Here is a 15534-nt window from a genome sequence, read left to right as displayed (position 1 = left end):
TGACCCAACAGCTCAATGCGTGGCCCAAGCATGGCCAGTGCATGATTTGATTCTCAAGCAGCAGGAGACCAATAAAATATGTATATTAACAAATACATAAGATATTCAATAAAATTATTAATTCCTTCTTCCACTATCCTCGTATAATATTTCCTAATTTATTATTATTATTATTTTCTAGCCGCGTATAATATTTCTTCAAATTATCGGATAAAATGGGGCACAGCCTCAAAAATATACATACTTGTATTTATTATTTATAAATTGCGGTGTTCTTTTATTCCTCTATTTAATTATATTTCCCCCCTTTTCAGGTTAACAATAAGAAGGGGCTAAACCTCGCCGGCGTCTTGTTCTGATTCCGTCGTCTTCTCTCGTCCCAACCTTTTGAATCGAGAAATGGGCTCCGGGAGCAGTCGCCTGGACTCTCGATTTACGCGGCACCGCCCGGAAGGCCAACCGAGGGTTGGAATTGCTGCTTTCCTCTGCGGCGGAGCCGCGGCGGCAGCCTCCTGCTCCGACCCTCCTCAGGTCCTAAATCGATGATCGGGCTGAGACTTCAGCCCTTGTTTTTCGTTTTCTTCAGTTACGGTGCCTATTTACTGGTGAACGACTTGTTTTCGCGTTTGGCGTAAGGTTGCTTGCTTTTCGCGCTCTTTTCTAGTTCATTTTCAGGTGATGTATTTTTTTTCTTCTTTATCTCAAGTGGTTTTTCTGATTTTCGTAATGATGTGAAATTGGTAATCAATTTAGATCCGTTTAATGGATTAGCTCCTCAAAATTGGACCTTACGTCGCGACGATGATATTGTGATTTCGTCATGATTCTAGGTTCTTCAATTTTATTAAATAAGGGCTTCTATGCCGTGTAAGGTGATGAAATGTACTGAATGATGAAAGCCTTTTAGATGTAATTGGATGAGTACGATTTGGAGCATCTGATGACAGCAGTTGTCTTGGAATGAAAAAGAGGCTCTTGTGAGTTACATTTTATCATCCAAGGAAGCACATGAAATTGCAGATGCTATGTGGTTACACACAATATACTCCCAAGTACAGTCTGATTATTCAGAGGACGTCGGAGTTTCCATGCAGTAATTAAAAGATCTTATAACTTTGTTAACCTTTTAATTTGACATTCTGCACAATTTATCAATCCAATTTAATCTTTTGAGAAAATGAAAGAGAGACTTACTTAACTAGTTATTTGATCTAGATAAAAAATGTTTGATATTGCTTTAGGATTTTGGTTTCCTCCAAATTTTAGTGTAGCTACAATATAATCAATAATTCCTTAAGCTACAAACATCAAATTTGCATAAGAATAGACACATTTTTGAGTTCTTACTTTGGCATATATATGTTTTAGGATGAGTTAGAAACAATCTCGAGGTTTTAATATAGTGATTTATATAAATGCTTATGAATGTTGTCATTAAATGGATTGGTTGTTTGAATGTGATATGTGTTTTGCGTATTATAAACAATCAAGAACACCTAGTCAAACACATTTGTTGATTCACGTTTGTTTATGGAGTCTTCTATAAATAGATTATGCCTGAGAATTGTGAAAGAATTGCATTGTCATCTTTAGTTGCTTTATTTGTTAAAGTAGGAAAATTATGCATGAACTCTGGATCTTTTATACCTATATTGAGAACCATCTTGGGTGAAATTTTGTGAGATACATATCCTTCAAGCAGTAACAAAATCATTTTGGGTGAAGTAGAAACTTTGAATATTGTTGTTAAATTCAATTCTATTTTTAGATATTTTTTTTCAACTTTAGTTCATGCATGTTTGTAACAAAATTTCTTTTGCTCAAGATAATATTTGTTTATTAGAGCATTATAGGCTCCTTGTATTGAAGTAGATGAAAACAGTTACTTACTCTTTCAATTTCCAGCCTAAACCCACTAGTAAATCGATAATGGTTCCACCAAGGCCATTGTGCTATAGATTTTTTAGTGGTTGTTTTGAACACTTTGCTAGAATTCCTTTGAGGCTCCAGTGAGCTTGTTGTTGGCAAATCATGCTTGTCATTTAAAATCACAAAGTAATCTTATTATTGATGAAGATGTGTGAAAAGAATTATTTAGATGGGGCATTCTAATTCTCATGAATCGAAGATTGCTTTCTATACAAGTACAATTTGATTTATGCCCCTCACTCCCCTTCCCTACATGTCCACGTCATTTTAATGCCTCCATTAAATACCCACCAACCCAGATTGATGCTACTGCATCACCAACAACTTTCGCCGCAAACCAGCGAGCTGCAGCATTTCTGACAAACTCCATCCATGCTAGGTTCGATGCCTATTTGCAGAGCACCTGATTCCTGTTCTGTTGGTCTTATAATACTTCTCTCCAGTCAGATCACTTCCCAAAGCGCATCACCTCATCCTAGATAAACAATTTTTGTCCATATTGATGCCTAGAAGGTACCAACCCCTTTTTTCCAGGAGGAATCAGCAGTACAAAAAGGAAATTGATTTTGTTGTAAGATTTCTAAGAGTTGTATTAATATCTCTTTAGGAGAAGAAACCCTTAAAGGAAGTTCCAAAGCTGTTAATTATATTCTTTTGATCTGTAGGAAAAATTTGGTAGAATTTTGAGTTAATTTAATTCATTTCCTAGTGTATAATTTGTCTTTTTCCTAACTTAGTTAGAGCCCTTTTAGGTGTAGAATTATCTCTTACCTTGATTGATTTTAGTTTATTTGCATTTTTGTGTTGGAATTCCCTAAAGGATTCCCCTCATTCGTATAAAATTTTGCCTAATAATATTTGTGTCTTTGAGTTTTAGTCTAAATTAGTTTATTTCTCTATTTTTGCCTAATGCTTTGGTTCCATTTTTGGTGTTTCCTAAGAACTCTTAGAAATTTTAAATTTAAAAAAAAAAAAATTCTGTATTTACATTAATTCTTTTTATGATTATGCATTGTGGTTGGCAGATTGAACATAAACCCACAGAGAAATCAATCATCCAAGCAACACTCAGTGGTTCTCTGATATCTTCTAATATCCAAATCTCAGTCAAGGAGTCGCCTCTAGACATTACCCAAGGAAACAGGTCTTCTAGCTCCACCAGTGTTGACAATTTGTCTAGTCAAACCAATAATGGTGCAAATTCTTCTAGCTCCACTAGTGTTGACAATTTGTCTCATCAAACTAATAATGGTGCCAATTCAGATAACTTGGAGAACTTTTATGGGCAAATATATCATTCCGGGACGGTTTCTGATCTACCAAGTGCCTCTATCCAACATGAGAGTACTGATACTGTATCTCCATTGTGCAAGGTTGCTAATTGCACAAGTCAACACGATTCCTTTAGTTTGCTAAGCTTCGCAAGTAGCACAAATCAACTCCAACCTTTGGATTTGAGTGCAAACGAGATTTTAGCTAATCCTTATGAGTCTGTGAGCATCCCTACTAGTGATACAGACCATGTTCCTACTCTTCCAAGTGTATCCACAACAATTTTTCCAGCTGAAGATTTACTTGTTGCATCTTCTCTCGGCTCAGATGCCCCAACATCAACAAGATCAAGTGAGGAGAGAACTGGAAGTGTCCTTCAGGTTGATTTGGTCAGCCTCTCCTCTGATGTTTCCAGCAATCCTGGAGAGAGAAGCAGTAGTGAATCGCGAAGGAACACTAGAAGGCTTTTCTGGGATGCCTTCTCTAGACAGAGTTATAGAACTCTTGACTCGACGCCATTATTTTCATCTCCAGAAAATAGTGATCTAGGATATCAAGATAGGTGGCTACTAGACATTGGTGATCGTGCTTTTAGAGATAGGGATGATGATGATTCAATATACCTACGCCGTAGACGCCATGGTTTAAATGGAGTTAGTTGGCATTCAAGATCTGAGGTGATCTTTTTTCCCATCTATTTTATTTTCTCATATATTAATAATTTAATTTCATATTGTAATTTTTGTTATTCATGGCTCTTGACATCACACTAGCTCCTTTATTTCCATGATAGCATGACCTCATGTTTGATTAAATTATTGATAACATCTGCTTTATGAGAATTACATGAATAATATTGTTTATTATTATTATTTTTTAAAATTTGTTGAGTATATTGTTTTTACTGTTCTGTTTTTGCTATTATACTTGTTTGGCAATAACATGCACATTTATGATGGATGATGCATATGCAATACCTTATATCATTCAAATACTATCATACATTTTTTTCTTACTCAAAATATCATTGGCATTAGTCGTAGCATGTAGATAAATTTTTGCTTGTTGATGTTGCATTCATTTTGGTACAGATAAGGGAGCGGCTTCGCTCTGGCTTAAGTAATAATGATGGACAAAGATGCCCATCTGGTTTGCACAATGATGGGGCATGCTCTTGCACACTGTTAGTGACTGAGGTGTCAAGCATAACAAGAATTTTTGTATTAGCTGAAGCCTTATTTGAGGTGGGTATTTTTGCTATTATTGTTGATGCTCATATCTGTTCATAAGCTAGCCCCATGTGTATTTAATTTTTGGTTGAAATCATTGTTAGTGGATTAACATGTGATATGGTCGAGTTCAGATATAGAGGTGTGAAAATCTGCTGGTCAATCCAAAAGCTTGAAACAAAAGTGAGACTTTGAAACTTTGTTCTATTGGTTAGACTTTCTTCTGCAATTGACAGTTATGGTTTAGTTTGAAGAGGATAAGATTAAGAAGTGAATGACTCTTCTTCCATTTACTTTAAGATAAGACTGTTGGAACTGACCAAACTGTTCTTTGATAGAGATAGGTTTCTACAAAACATTACACATATATTAGAATATTGAGTTCTATATTATAAATGTGATTAAGGATATAAGTTAATTAGTTTATACCACAAGAAATTTCCTCAATATTTGCATCTTATATTATATATTTAACAATCTTTGATCAAAATCAGTTATATACATGTTGGTGAATGCTTTGATATTGAACAGATTCTGTTCAACTAAAAGTTCGCCATCTATGATGAAAACTAAAGTTTCCTTGATTATGTTTTAGCATATAAGGTGTATATTCTTAGTCTGGTAGCCCTTCTTTGCCAGTTATAGAAGCTGATATCCTACAAGAAAACAAGGCTTTAGAGATAAAAATAGAAAGCCATTTTTCCGTCTCTAAAGAAAGTTTGAAACGGATAATTCTGTCTCTCAAATCCATTATTGAAAGTCCCGTTGCTAATTTAGGAGACGGAAATATTCTGTCTCTAATTTAGAAACGGATTAGAAAACCATTTATAAATTGGTTTTTAAATTGACCAAATGAAATTAGTTTCAAATACAGATTCTATCTTTAAATTTTGTTTTAAATCCATCATTATTCTGTCTCAAATAACACATCAAATATAATTTTAATCTGTTTATAAATCCGTTTATAATTTTATTTATATATCCATATATGATTTCATTTTTAAATTTATCACTAATTTGTTATTATATTATATTTCCATATTCTTATTTACAATTACTTTACACACCCACACATTTCAAATAAAATAAAAATATTTAAAGCAACTAATTTCTAATCCAAAAGTATCATAGAATTAATATTGAGATAAATAAATATTCACATCATCCAAATAAATTTCACCATTAATCAAATTGTTAGAAAATGATAAATTTTAGATCCAACTACAATACTTTAATCTTTATTTCATCTATCACAACACTCATGGGAATTAGATCTTCCTTGATACAAATGATTTATATATCTCATCTCTTTAATCATCTCCTTGAGATTTTTTTCTTTGTACCTACCTTTCTTGATAAGCTTTTCTTCCCTCTGCCTATTTTTGTGATAGAGTTCCAATTGTTTTGGCTTTCAATAATTTCTTCCTCCATCCTCTTGCTAGTAGCACTTATGTCTTTAATTTCTTGTGATAATTCTTTATTCTTCTCGGAGCACATTTCGTTGGAACTTTCATTGTATGATCTTTCAAAGTGTTGATTGCGTCCAAATCCATACACCCTCCCCTTCCTACCATATCACACCATGATTTGTGATTGAATGAAGGATGAGTAGAGTGATCATCAACATTTTGTCTCTCTATATTGTTCCTGTATATATTATAATCTTATATTAGTCTAATAAATATAAAAACAAACAAGTGAGATGTCAATACGATATAATAAAAAAATTAATCAACAATTATTTATTTTGAGTTACATTAACTCGGGCCTATTTGTTATCCATGAGCTCTTCGATATCTTGCTTCCCCTTATGCACTCATTCAAAAACCTCTAATTCATCCATTTCTCGCCCTAAATTTTTCTACTCAATCGTATATGCAAGTTGCTAAGCACGTGAAAAATTTTCCTATAGCAGAGTAGTCCTTAAAAAATTGAACCAAAGACCAACCACTATTCCTTTGCTGTTATTGGAGAGCAATTAAAGCAACTCCAAATTCTGAGGAGGCATATCAGCTATTTCATGAAAATTTAAATAAAGGAACTAAAATGATCACTTTACCATCTCAAAAGGTCACATAGTACAGAGAATCTCTAACTAAATCATTAATGCATATCACTTTCTACGAAGTATCAACAAAATTTATATAAATATGTCTAGTTATTCGAAACACATAAAAACTATGGATTAAAGATTAACTAAAGAATTAGCATATTTCCGTACCCTTAGGAAGATGATTTTGGTGACTTGGAGATACTATCATACAACTATGGCAAACAAGCACCAGCTTCAACAAGCATTGAAATTATATATGGTGAAGAAAGAACATACCAACTTCTAATCATCATTAATCAGAGAAAATCCTGTAAACCTGTTCTCCGTTAACATCTGCAGTGCTTTTAACAATAGATGGGTAAACTATGCAATTAGTGTAGGACTCAAGAAGAAGAACAAGAAAAATAAACATACAAATGAATAAACAAAAAATAGTGATACTGTTAGTACCTTTATCCACCGAAGTGTTAGGCTTCACATTATGAAGATCTTCCTTTTTGGTCATAAAATCACCTACTGTATAAACACCATTACTTTGCTGAAAATAGTTGGTGCATGAATATATCAAATTGCAGCCATATAAGCAGAACCAAGTTAGGTGGTGGAATCTCCAAAGGGAAAGAAAGGAAACAAACAAATTAGAATCAGCATGTTTTCGCAAGTTACCCTACAAGAACTTAACTAATCTTAGTAAAATGGTCAGAAAATTCCTTCTGCTACTTGAATCAGGATGGATTATTTTGTAATAGTTCTTAATATCAAACAACAAAGCTGAAGAGACCATAATACATGGAAGAAAGGAAAGTAGTGGATTACCTACTTGAAATTAGAAAAAACTAAATTAAATATTGCCTAACTAACATATTCAACTTCAATTTCTCATATCACGAGTATGGTGAATTAAAGCAACTCGAGTTTCACAATCAAGGGGTTGGGCATAAGGGCACGACAACCTTCAGTAAGGCATGGTCAAACATTAAAGAGCGAGGGTGCGTAAAAGGTGACGATTTTACCTATAGAGTATTGGCCGTTAGGGCCCCAATTCGCCCCAAGGAGGAGGTTGGCCATGTCATGCATGCGCCTACTAGATAGAGGAGCCAACGCTGACGGTGAGCTAGGAGAGGTGCATCGCGGCGATGGCAGAGGCAAATGAAGGCCTCGAGGCGAGAGAGGGAGAAGGAAGGAGGAGAAAAATAAATTAGGGTTACCTGATATTCGTTGCTATCCCTCTCCTCAAAAAAATATACATGAATGAGAGAATTAATTAGAATAGGATTTTAAATTATCTTGGATGTTTTATTTTATTAAAATAAAATAAATTTATAATTGTCTTAATATTTTTTTAATTTAGAGAAATTTAAAACCATTTTTTTCCCTTTAAAATTTTTTAAACAGATTTTTTGACAAATATAACTTCATATTAGATTCTATTTCTAATCCGTATTTATTTTTGTTTATAAAAATTTATTTATAAATTCGATTCTGATTCATTTTAAATTACGTCTCAATTTTTTTTCATATATTATATTTTATTTAACTAAAACGGATTAGTAATTCCGTAACAAATTTGTTTCTAATTTATCAAAATCTGAAACAGATTTTAATTTTGTTTCAGACATTTGTTTCTGAACCCTGTTTTCTTGTAGTGTTATATCATATCAACAATGGTAAATTTTTATAGAGTCAGACATTGTAGTAGTTTGATAATATTTCATAAAGATGCAAACTCGCGTGATAATTCCACACAATACTCAATTGCTTGTTGCAGGAATCTTCTGCAGTTGTGCTTGCATGCTTAGCTAATTCTATATGCTGGAAGTTGCTTACCAATAAGCAATTTAATGCAGTAGTGTTTGGTGAAATGGTCATGTGGCTAATTTAAGGCTCGTAAACCATTATAGTTATTTCCAATTTCATCAGAATTGTTTTGGCATTGTTTTAAATACTTAAGCAAATATTTTTAATGAACTAATCTTCTCTTCTCTGTTCCTTGTTGTCATTTAGGTGCTTTCTTCTTGTCTATTGTTTTTCCTTTTACCACATTTCAATAAAGAATAAATATTTTTTTAGAAAAATCTGCCTCTATAGAATATACGGACCGCTAGAATTTATATTAGAAAAGAATATTACACTTTCAGGATCATTTGCCACTCCTTTCTATTAATTGGGAGCTAATTTGATGCATATGAATCGCACTGGACCTGACCAGCAGGGGCAATTTTTATGTGAATTTTCCTTGACTTTTTCATGGTCTGGTATAGCTATCTGATCAACACAAGGATTGGTGGAATCCATTTTTTCCCCATCCGGGATGATTTGAGCATGAGTACACATGAGTAGGGAAATTACTTGGATGAAGATTCTGATAATCAGATTCTTCATTTTTGTGGTGTGGTAAGCTGGGATGGGCTGCGGGATAAGTTTACTAATAGTTTCCCAACAATAAATTAATCCATGATTCTTTTTGCCAAAAATTAATTTCAACCTGCCCTTATCAGTCAAAGCTGGCTAAACTGAGTTCAACTCACTGGAACTTGCTGTTCAGCTTGTACTTCCTAGTCAAGTTTGAGAATAGTTCATTGTCTTTAAGCTCTTTTACCATATTGTTATGCTCAACCTATATTTGATCTCCAAGTAACTAACAGATAAAAATACTATACTAATAAAATAAAAAAAATGTGGTACAACTACAGTGATTAACTACTTCAGTGCCTCTTCTTTCAATGAATTTATATGCATGGGGATGTTATTACTGTGCAGGTATTGGATGAGATTCATCGCCAACGTGGATCCCTTCCACATTCATTTGCTTCGGTCACTGCTCCGGAATCTGTTGTCAGCTCTTTGCCAACAAAGATTCACAAAAAAGTTGAAACTGCATTAAGCATTGATAATGTCGAACAGTAAGCACTTTAGTCAGGTTTCTTCCCAGATTATTCTCATGAATTTGGCTGCTGTAAAATAAAATTACGAATAAATAGCTTGTTGAACTGAATAAATATGTATTATCTTTTAGTCAAGTCATAATTATAAAATATCATTTGAGTGTTAGGCAATCGTGTTCCAAATAAAGATTCATTTCGGTAGTAAAACTAGTATTGCAAGGGTACTGTTCCATGAAATTTTTACCAATATGGTTTAGAGGTGGTTCTTTGGATGACAACAAAAGAGAATTTATTGCTGTTTCTCTCTAAATTAAACTAAAATTTATCATTTCCATCAGAAAGTAGACTCATATAGAATAAAGCACGCTTCTCCAGAAACCCCCAAAAAATTTCCCATTGGAATTTTTATTGCTGTGTTTTTTTAATCCTTAATTGGACTTCATTTAGTCAGTCGCATTTATTATGGAAATTCTCTTCCATTCAGATGCTACATTTGTCTGGCCGATTATGAGAATGGGGATGCCATAAGAATTCTTCCCTGTCACCATGAATATCACATGATCTGTGTTGATAAGTGGCTGAAAGAGATTCATCGGTATGTATATTTATTTCCTGCTATTTGTGAATAGGCCTTGTGTTCTTGTTTTAATTTTTAGCTACTTTATTGGTGCTTACAGGGTGTGCCCTCTGTGCCGTAGAGATGTCGGTGAAGGTGTTTCTCCAAGTTCAGTCCCTAATCAGTGAAAATCTCATGTTCAACGATAGGTATCAATATGCCAGGTACCTGTGACTCGTTGAATAATATGGTGAGAATTGTCCACGTCTTAGAAAAAGGGAAGGTATTTTTTTTTTTTGGTAAAACTATAAAGTGATTGTTGTAGAATATGCCAGTGCTGTAGGATATCTTGAAATATTCTAGTCCCATATTTTCTGTTGCACAGTTTGTTCCTCTCGCCCATCATTGCTTGATTTCTTCAAAATCAGCATAATGGTCATCCTTGTGTCTTCTCTGAGAAAAGAAAAGGAGAATATTTCTGGGATAAGTTTGAAAGATACTAATTGAGTCATCCTCTACAAGTTCATGGTTCATTACTCAATCTTGCTTAGCCGAATATAAAACATTTCTACTCCCTGAACTATATCAGAAAATAACTTGTCTTTCCTGTCCTGTAATTGTGGCAACCAGAAACTTACCAGCTTGTTTTTATTCATCACAAAGCCTTTTCTTTTCTTTTTTTTTGTCTTTTTGTTTTAAGGTTTCTGTAATTGTGGCAACCAGAAACTTACCCTCTTGTTTTTATTCACCACAAAGCTAATTTTCTGCATACATGGGATTGCAGTCTCCAACACCACTTTGGATGCTTTACGCAAGTTGAATCCAGCCCTGCTGTAATCATTTGGTCATTTAGGTTAAGTATACTTGTTTCAAAATCTCAATAATTAGCCTTGGACTCTGAAGTCTATGCTTGTCAATTTAGAATGGGATATAAGCTTTTATTGCTTCCGTTGGGATGCCACAACAAGAGGCCTCACCATTATTCCTTTGTGCCCGTCCATCTACTAATAGTCAAAATTTTCAAGGACGAGTGATTATAATAGTATTCAGTATTCAATATCCTGTGCAATTTCGTGTAGAAGACCTTTAGGTTTTCTATTGAGAAACCTTCAAAATATTTTCTATGAAAAATCTTGTTTGGCCGTCCTATCTCAAGCTTTATACCAACGTTTTATTAATTAGTCATGGTCCAGGAGAGCTTTCCATCCCTCATAGAGTTTGTGTTCCTGAGAATCATCGAGATATGTGGTAGCTTTTTTAATTTTTAAAATATTGTTAACTTTCTTTTAGCAATTGGCCAAATGTTGGTAGGAAATATCCAATCAGAGGTGCTAAATTTCAAAGGCAATGTCCAAGTTAAGATTCCTCTAAATCAAAATACTATTATTGAAAACAGCTTATTTTCTGTTGGGAAAAATAGCTTGAATGACTATTTTTTTTATAAAAAAACAAAAAAACAGAAGGTAAATTTTATTTTAATTTTATAAATAATTTTTGTTAAAAACATACTGAAATGTAAAATTAATAATTTTAATTAGTTAAGCTTGTTGGTAAAAATGGCTAAAAAGTTTTAAAAATAAGAGTTGAATGTCTATTTAATTTTATAAGAAAATTTATTATTATTTACAAAAAAAAAAGAAATGTAATTAAATAAATTAATAGAGACCTTTACTAAATCGATCTTTATCTTCTTTAAAAGATTAATAAATGTAAAGCTTTTTTAAAATAATAGTAATAATAATAATTAACATTATATTTTTTTGACACCGTTAAATTTGCTAAAGGTGAATAATATTAAAAGATTAACGATAAATAAATTTTTATTTAAAATGGAAAAAGAAACTCTTCACAAATAAAATAAGGGCACGAACCATCTGTTGGAATTACAATTAGCAAAGTTTTTTCGAATTAAATTAGTATAACTTCAACAATTTTACAAGAGATAAGGCTTGAAGATATTTTAAGGCTTGAAGATATTTTACAAGAGATAAATCTTTAGTGAAAAACTAAAAAATCTGCAAAATGAATAATTAGCAACAGCAACAATTTTGTCTGACTAGAAGCTAATGAAGACCTCTGCCACTCCCACTCACCTAAGTGTATGTGACTCCCACTCACATACACTTAGTGAAAAACTTTAGTAAATGAAGACCTCTGCCACTCCCACTCACCTAAGTGTCTGACTAGAAGCTAATGAAGACCTCTGCCACTCCCACTCACCTAAGTGTATGTGACAAATAGCTCCCGGGACAATGTTTTGGCAGCACATATTTTAAATTTTTTTTTTTTTTTTTTTAGACATCTAACAATCGAATGGAATGTTAATTTTAATAAATAACAGATAAATTTTGTTAATGAGTGTTTGATCTACTAACGCTGAATTGATGTCAGCGCTTTCTATTTCTGACTTATTATCGGTAGGAAATTTTTATGGAACTGGTTGATCTCTTTTAAAATTAATCGACATAAGTTAAATATTTAATGTCAACTAAAAATAATAATAATAGATATCTGTTACAAATAGAGAAAGCCACAAAACCTATTTAGTGCCTGAAAGAACAGCCGAGTGCCATCATAATCTTCTTGTTTGTTTCTGTACATCGGATAACGGCATGAATATTCAATTAATTATTCTAAAATAATCATTAACTATTAATCATTCAGCTCATGACTATTCAAAAATAGACATTAACTATTAGTTTGCTTAATTCTTTAGCATCTAGATTGTAGGATTCCTCAAAGAGACTGCAAGTTCTCTTCAGTTTTCCATCCTTTTGCCCAACCATCGAACACATTAATTCTGTTAGTTCTTTCATAATTATAACCAATTAAACATCTTAACAATTCTTCAATTTCTTCACCAGTTTCACCATCCATGCTCAAGCTGACTCACATAACCAGTTAACTATCAAACAGAGAAGACTGACGTCCTGCAACATGGACACTGGGAGCTGGTTTCCAGCCACGGCAGCACGCAGTCGCAGTGGAACCTGTGATCGCACAGCAAGTGAACCAGAACATCCCCTGCCTTGAAATCTTCCAAGCACACGGCGCAATCCGCTGGCTCTGCTGCCTCCCACCCCAACTTGCTCCACTTAAACCACCTCCTCCTGCTCTTCGTTCCACAGAACACCTCCCTCTGCACACCACTGTCCATCAGATTCTTCACTACTAATTGTTCTTCCTGCTCCCTCACCTTCACGCTTCCTGAGCCATTTGGCCTGCAATAAGGCATTGACTAAATTAATTATTCCACCTCATGAATGAGAATTGCGAGTAGGATATATATTAATTGTAGTTAAGTTGTACACCTTTGGGTCTTAAGTTTTGCATCCAATCTCTCCCTGGCCTCCCTGGCAACGGTTCCGAGTGCTTCGTGACTGCTTTCCTTGCTCAAGACACTTCTCTGCTGATAATTTAGCAATTTGGGGGCGATGACCGAGTTTAACTAAGTGAAAGGTTGATATACGTACGGTTAAATTAATATTGTACCATGGAGGTTCTGCCGTGATGCATCTCATGCGAGGTCGTGTAGAGACAAAAGAATGATCTCCTGGAGCCGGAGAAGGATTCGGTGGAGTTGCCAAAGCGCCGGCGGCGGGCGCATTCGACGCCGGGGAGCATTCCGGCCATCGGAGTTAAGGACTAAGTTGTCGTGTAGATGCCTGCCATTATTTTTGTGACAGCTACCTATTGTAGTAGAAGCTGAGTGGGGCGGGGCAAATGATCGAACAGCTGCCGATCGTCCCTACGAGGAAGGGATTATAAATAGACGGCGGAGGTGGGTTCAGGGCACCGCAGAATGGTGTGGATGATGATGATGGAGGAGGGCGGAGAAGCTGGACAAAACCGAGGGACCTTCGTCGAAGTTTCCCGGCACGAGAGCTACGTCTACTGTGACAACATTTACATTGCGTCCAAAAATAAATATGAGAGAAGCATTATTTGTTTTAAAAAATTATGAATTCGGACGACAATTAATCTTATTGTCGATCGATTGGACTGGTAAGCCTGATCCTAGTACTGTTTCCGAAACAAAAGCTTTTCAAATTTGGTAAATTCAGTTTCGAGATTATCTAAAAGATAAATCACTACCCTAATTTTAAAATTATCCAATCATCTACTCAATACTATTTTTATTTCTATTATTATTACTAATTGATTACCATAGTATAACAATTGATTTAGGATAGTACTCATCAGCACAGAAAAATCTCTAGTGCATCGATTAAAAAATTTATTTTGTGTTAAATATATTGGTATCAAATTAATTCGAAAATTTAAAACATAATGAAAAAAATAACAAGTATCATAAATCTATTCTGATACCAAAAATATTGATATCAAATTACTCGAAAATCCATAACACATCAGACAGGCATCGTAGATCTGCTCTGATACCAAAAATATTGTCACGCCCCAGGTAGTCCCTGCCAGAAAAAATTTCGGCAACATATCTCATGTACGGGTGACAATATGAGACTTTACTACAAAACCCTCTGGGCCACATATACCTCGGCCAACATGGTCAGAATAATAATAATAAAATATAACTAAACAATCACACAGTTTATATATTTCAGCCTCTGACTGACACAACCACGCAGTTTATATTTGAAAACCACCTATTCCACTACTACGACGGAAAACTTAAAACCACAACTGAGAAAACAACGCAGCGAAAAACAAATACAGTAGACCAAACTCGATAAACATCCTCGAGTACAATCCTACATCACAAGTATATAAAAATATAATAAGGAACCAAAGTTCAAAGAGTAGAAAACCGTCGCGGCGCGAAGTGGGGGCGGCCTCAACCTGAAATAGATATTAACGGAGTGAGTCAAATCCTCAGCGGATACCAAGTTGACATGCATAGTAAGTAATAACCAACAATAATAAATATACGTACAGTCTCCTGAAATAGTGAACAATGCAAAACTGAAAGAAAAGAGAGAGTTGTACTCACCAGGACCTCCTAATAGGATAATAGGTCGTTAGACCGAAAATAACATGTCCCTGTATGCATGTCAATCATATGCATCCATCCAACATGCAGCAAACACAAACAATAAATGCAGTCATGCATATGATGCAAATGACATGTCCTGGTCACCCCTAACACCAGTCAGCCATCTCACACACGATGGTGAGACCAAGTGGGCAGGGCTGTGACAACTGTGCACTCTGCCGTCACTGCTCCTGATGAGTGACAGAGTGGATAGGATACTGTCGGAGTACACCTATCTTCCTACCCCAAATCATAAGTGGGGGAGCTCAATGCTCTCATCTCCCTGAGACAGTCCAGAGGAGGGATCCCTGACGTGCTACCATGCTATGTCACGCTACCCATGAGTAGACCAGCGAAGAATTGACAGAGCAAACTGTCACACACCCTGCCTGATATACTACTAACCCATGAGTGGTTGTGTGTGCAGATCCATGTAACTGGCACTGAGCTCAACAATAATGGAGCTATCAATCGCACAGCATGCAATCATGCAAGATGGTGCAAGACACTAAGCATGCAAGTCCTAACCATATCTACCTCCATAAAACATGTACAAAAAATGAATGGATCAAATAAGCAGATCTAGATACACGGGTCAA

General features: G+C 34.7%; 2 protein-coding genes across 5 annotated transcripts; one reads left to right on the top strand and one right to left on the bottom strand.

The window, feature by feature from the left end:
- The first annotated feature begins 276 nt into the window (after nt 1-276).
- Nucleotides 277-10311, top strand: LOC122028777 (uncharacterized protein DDB_G0271670-like). 2 transcript variants are annotated; one of them, XM_042587663.1, is made up of 7 exons: nt 277-531; nt 2955-3123; nt 3193-3878; nt 4293-4445; nt 9244-9386; nt 9853-9963; nt 10046-10311. In XM_042587663.1, exons 1-7 carry the CDS (start codon nt 400-402, stop codon nt 10110-10112), a joined length of 1461 nt encoding a protein of 486 aa, XP_042443597.1. In that variant the 5' UTR covers nt 277-399; the 3' UTR covers nt 10113-10311. The 2 variants fall into 2 exon arrangements, with proteins under 2 accessions (XP_042443597.1, XP_042443596.1); XM_042587662.1 differs by having other exon boundaries at nt 278-531; nt 2955-3878.
- Nucleotides 10312-12712: 2401 nt separating this feature from the next.
- On the bottom strand, nt 12713-13699 carry LOC122028778 (RING-H2 finger protein ATL47-like). 3 transcript variants are annotated; one of them, XM_042587665.1, is made up of 3 exons: nt 13417-13699; nt 13236-13330; nt 12713-13145 (listed from the first exon to the last, which is right to left on the bottom strand). In XM_042587665.1, exons 1-3 carry the CDS (start codon nt 13555-13557, stop codon nt 12833-12835), a joined length of 549 nt encoding a protein of 182 aa, XP_042443599.1. In that variant the 5' UTR covers nt 13558-13699; the 3' UTR covers nt 12713-12832. The 3 variants fall into 3 exon arrangements, with proteins under 3 accessions (XP_042443599.1, XP_042443598.1, XP_042443600.1); XM_042587664.1 differs by having other exon boundaries at nt 13236-13333; nt 13417-13698; XM_042587666.1 differs by having other exon boundaries at nt 13398-13615.
- Nucleotides 13700-15534: the final 1835 nt, after the last annotated feature.

The sequence above is a fragment of the Zingiber officinale genome, chromosome 10B (genome assembly GCF_018446385.1).
Source record: "Zingiber officinale cultivar Zhangliang chromosome 10B, Zo_v1.1, whole genome shotgun sequence".
NCBI lineage: Eukaryota > Viridiplantae > Streptophyta > Magnoliopsida > Zingiberales > Zingiberaceae > Zingiber > Zingiber officinale.
This window is presented reverse-complemented; position numbering and strand designations above follow the sequence as displayed.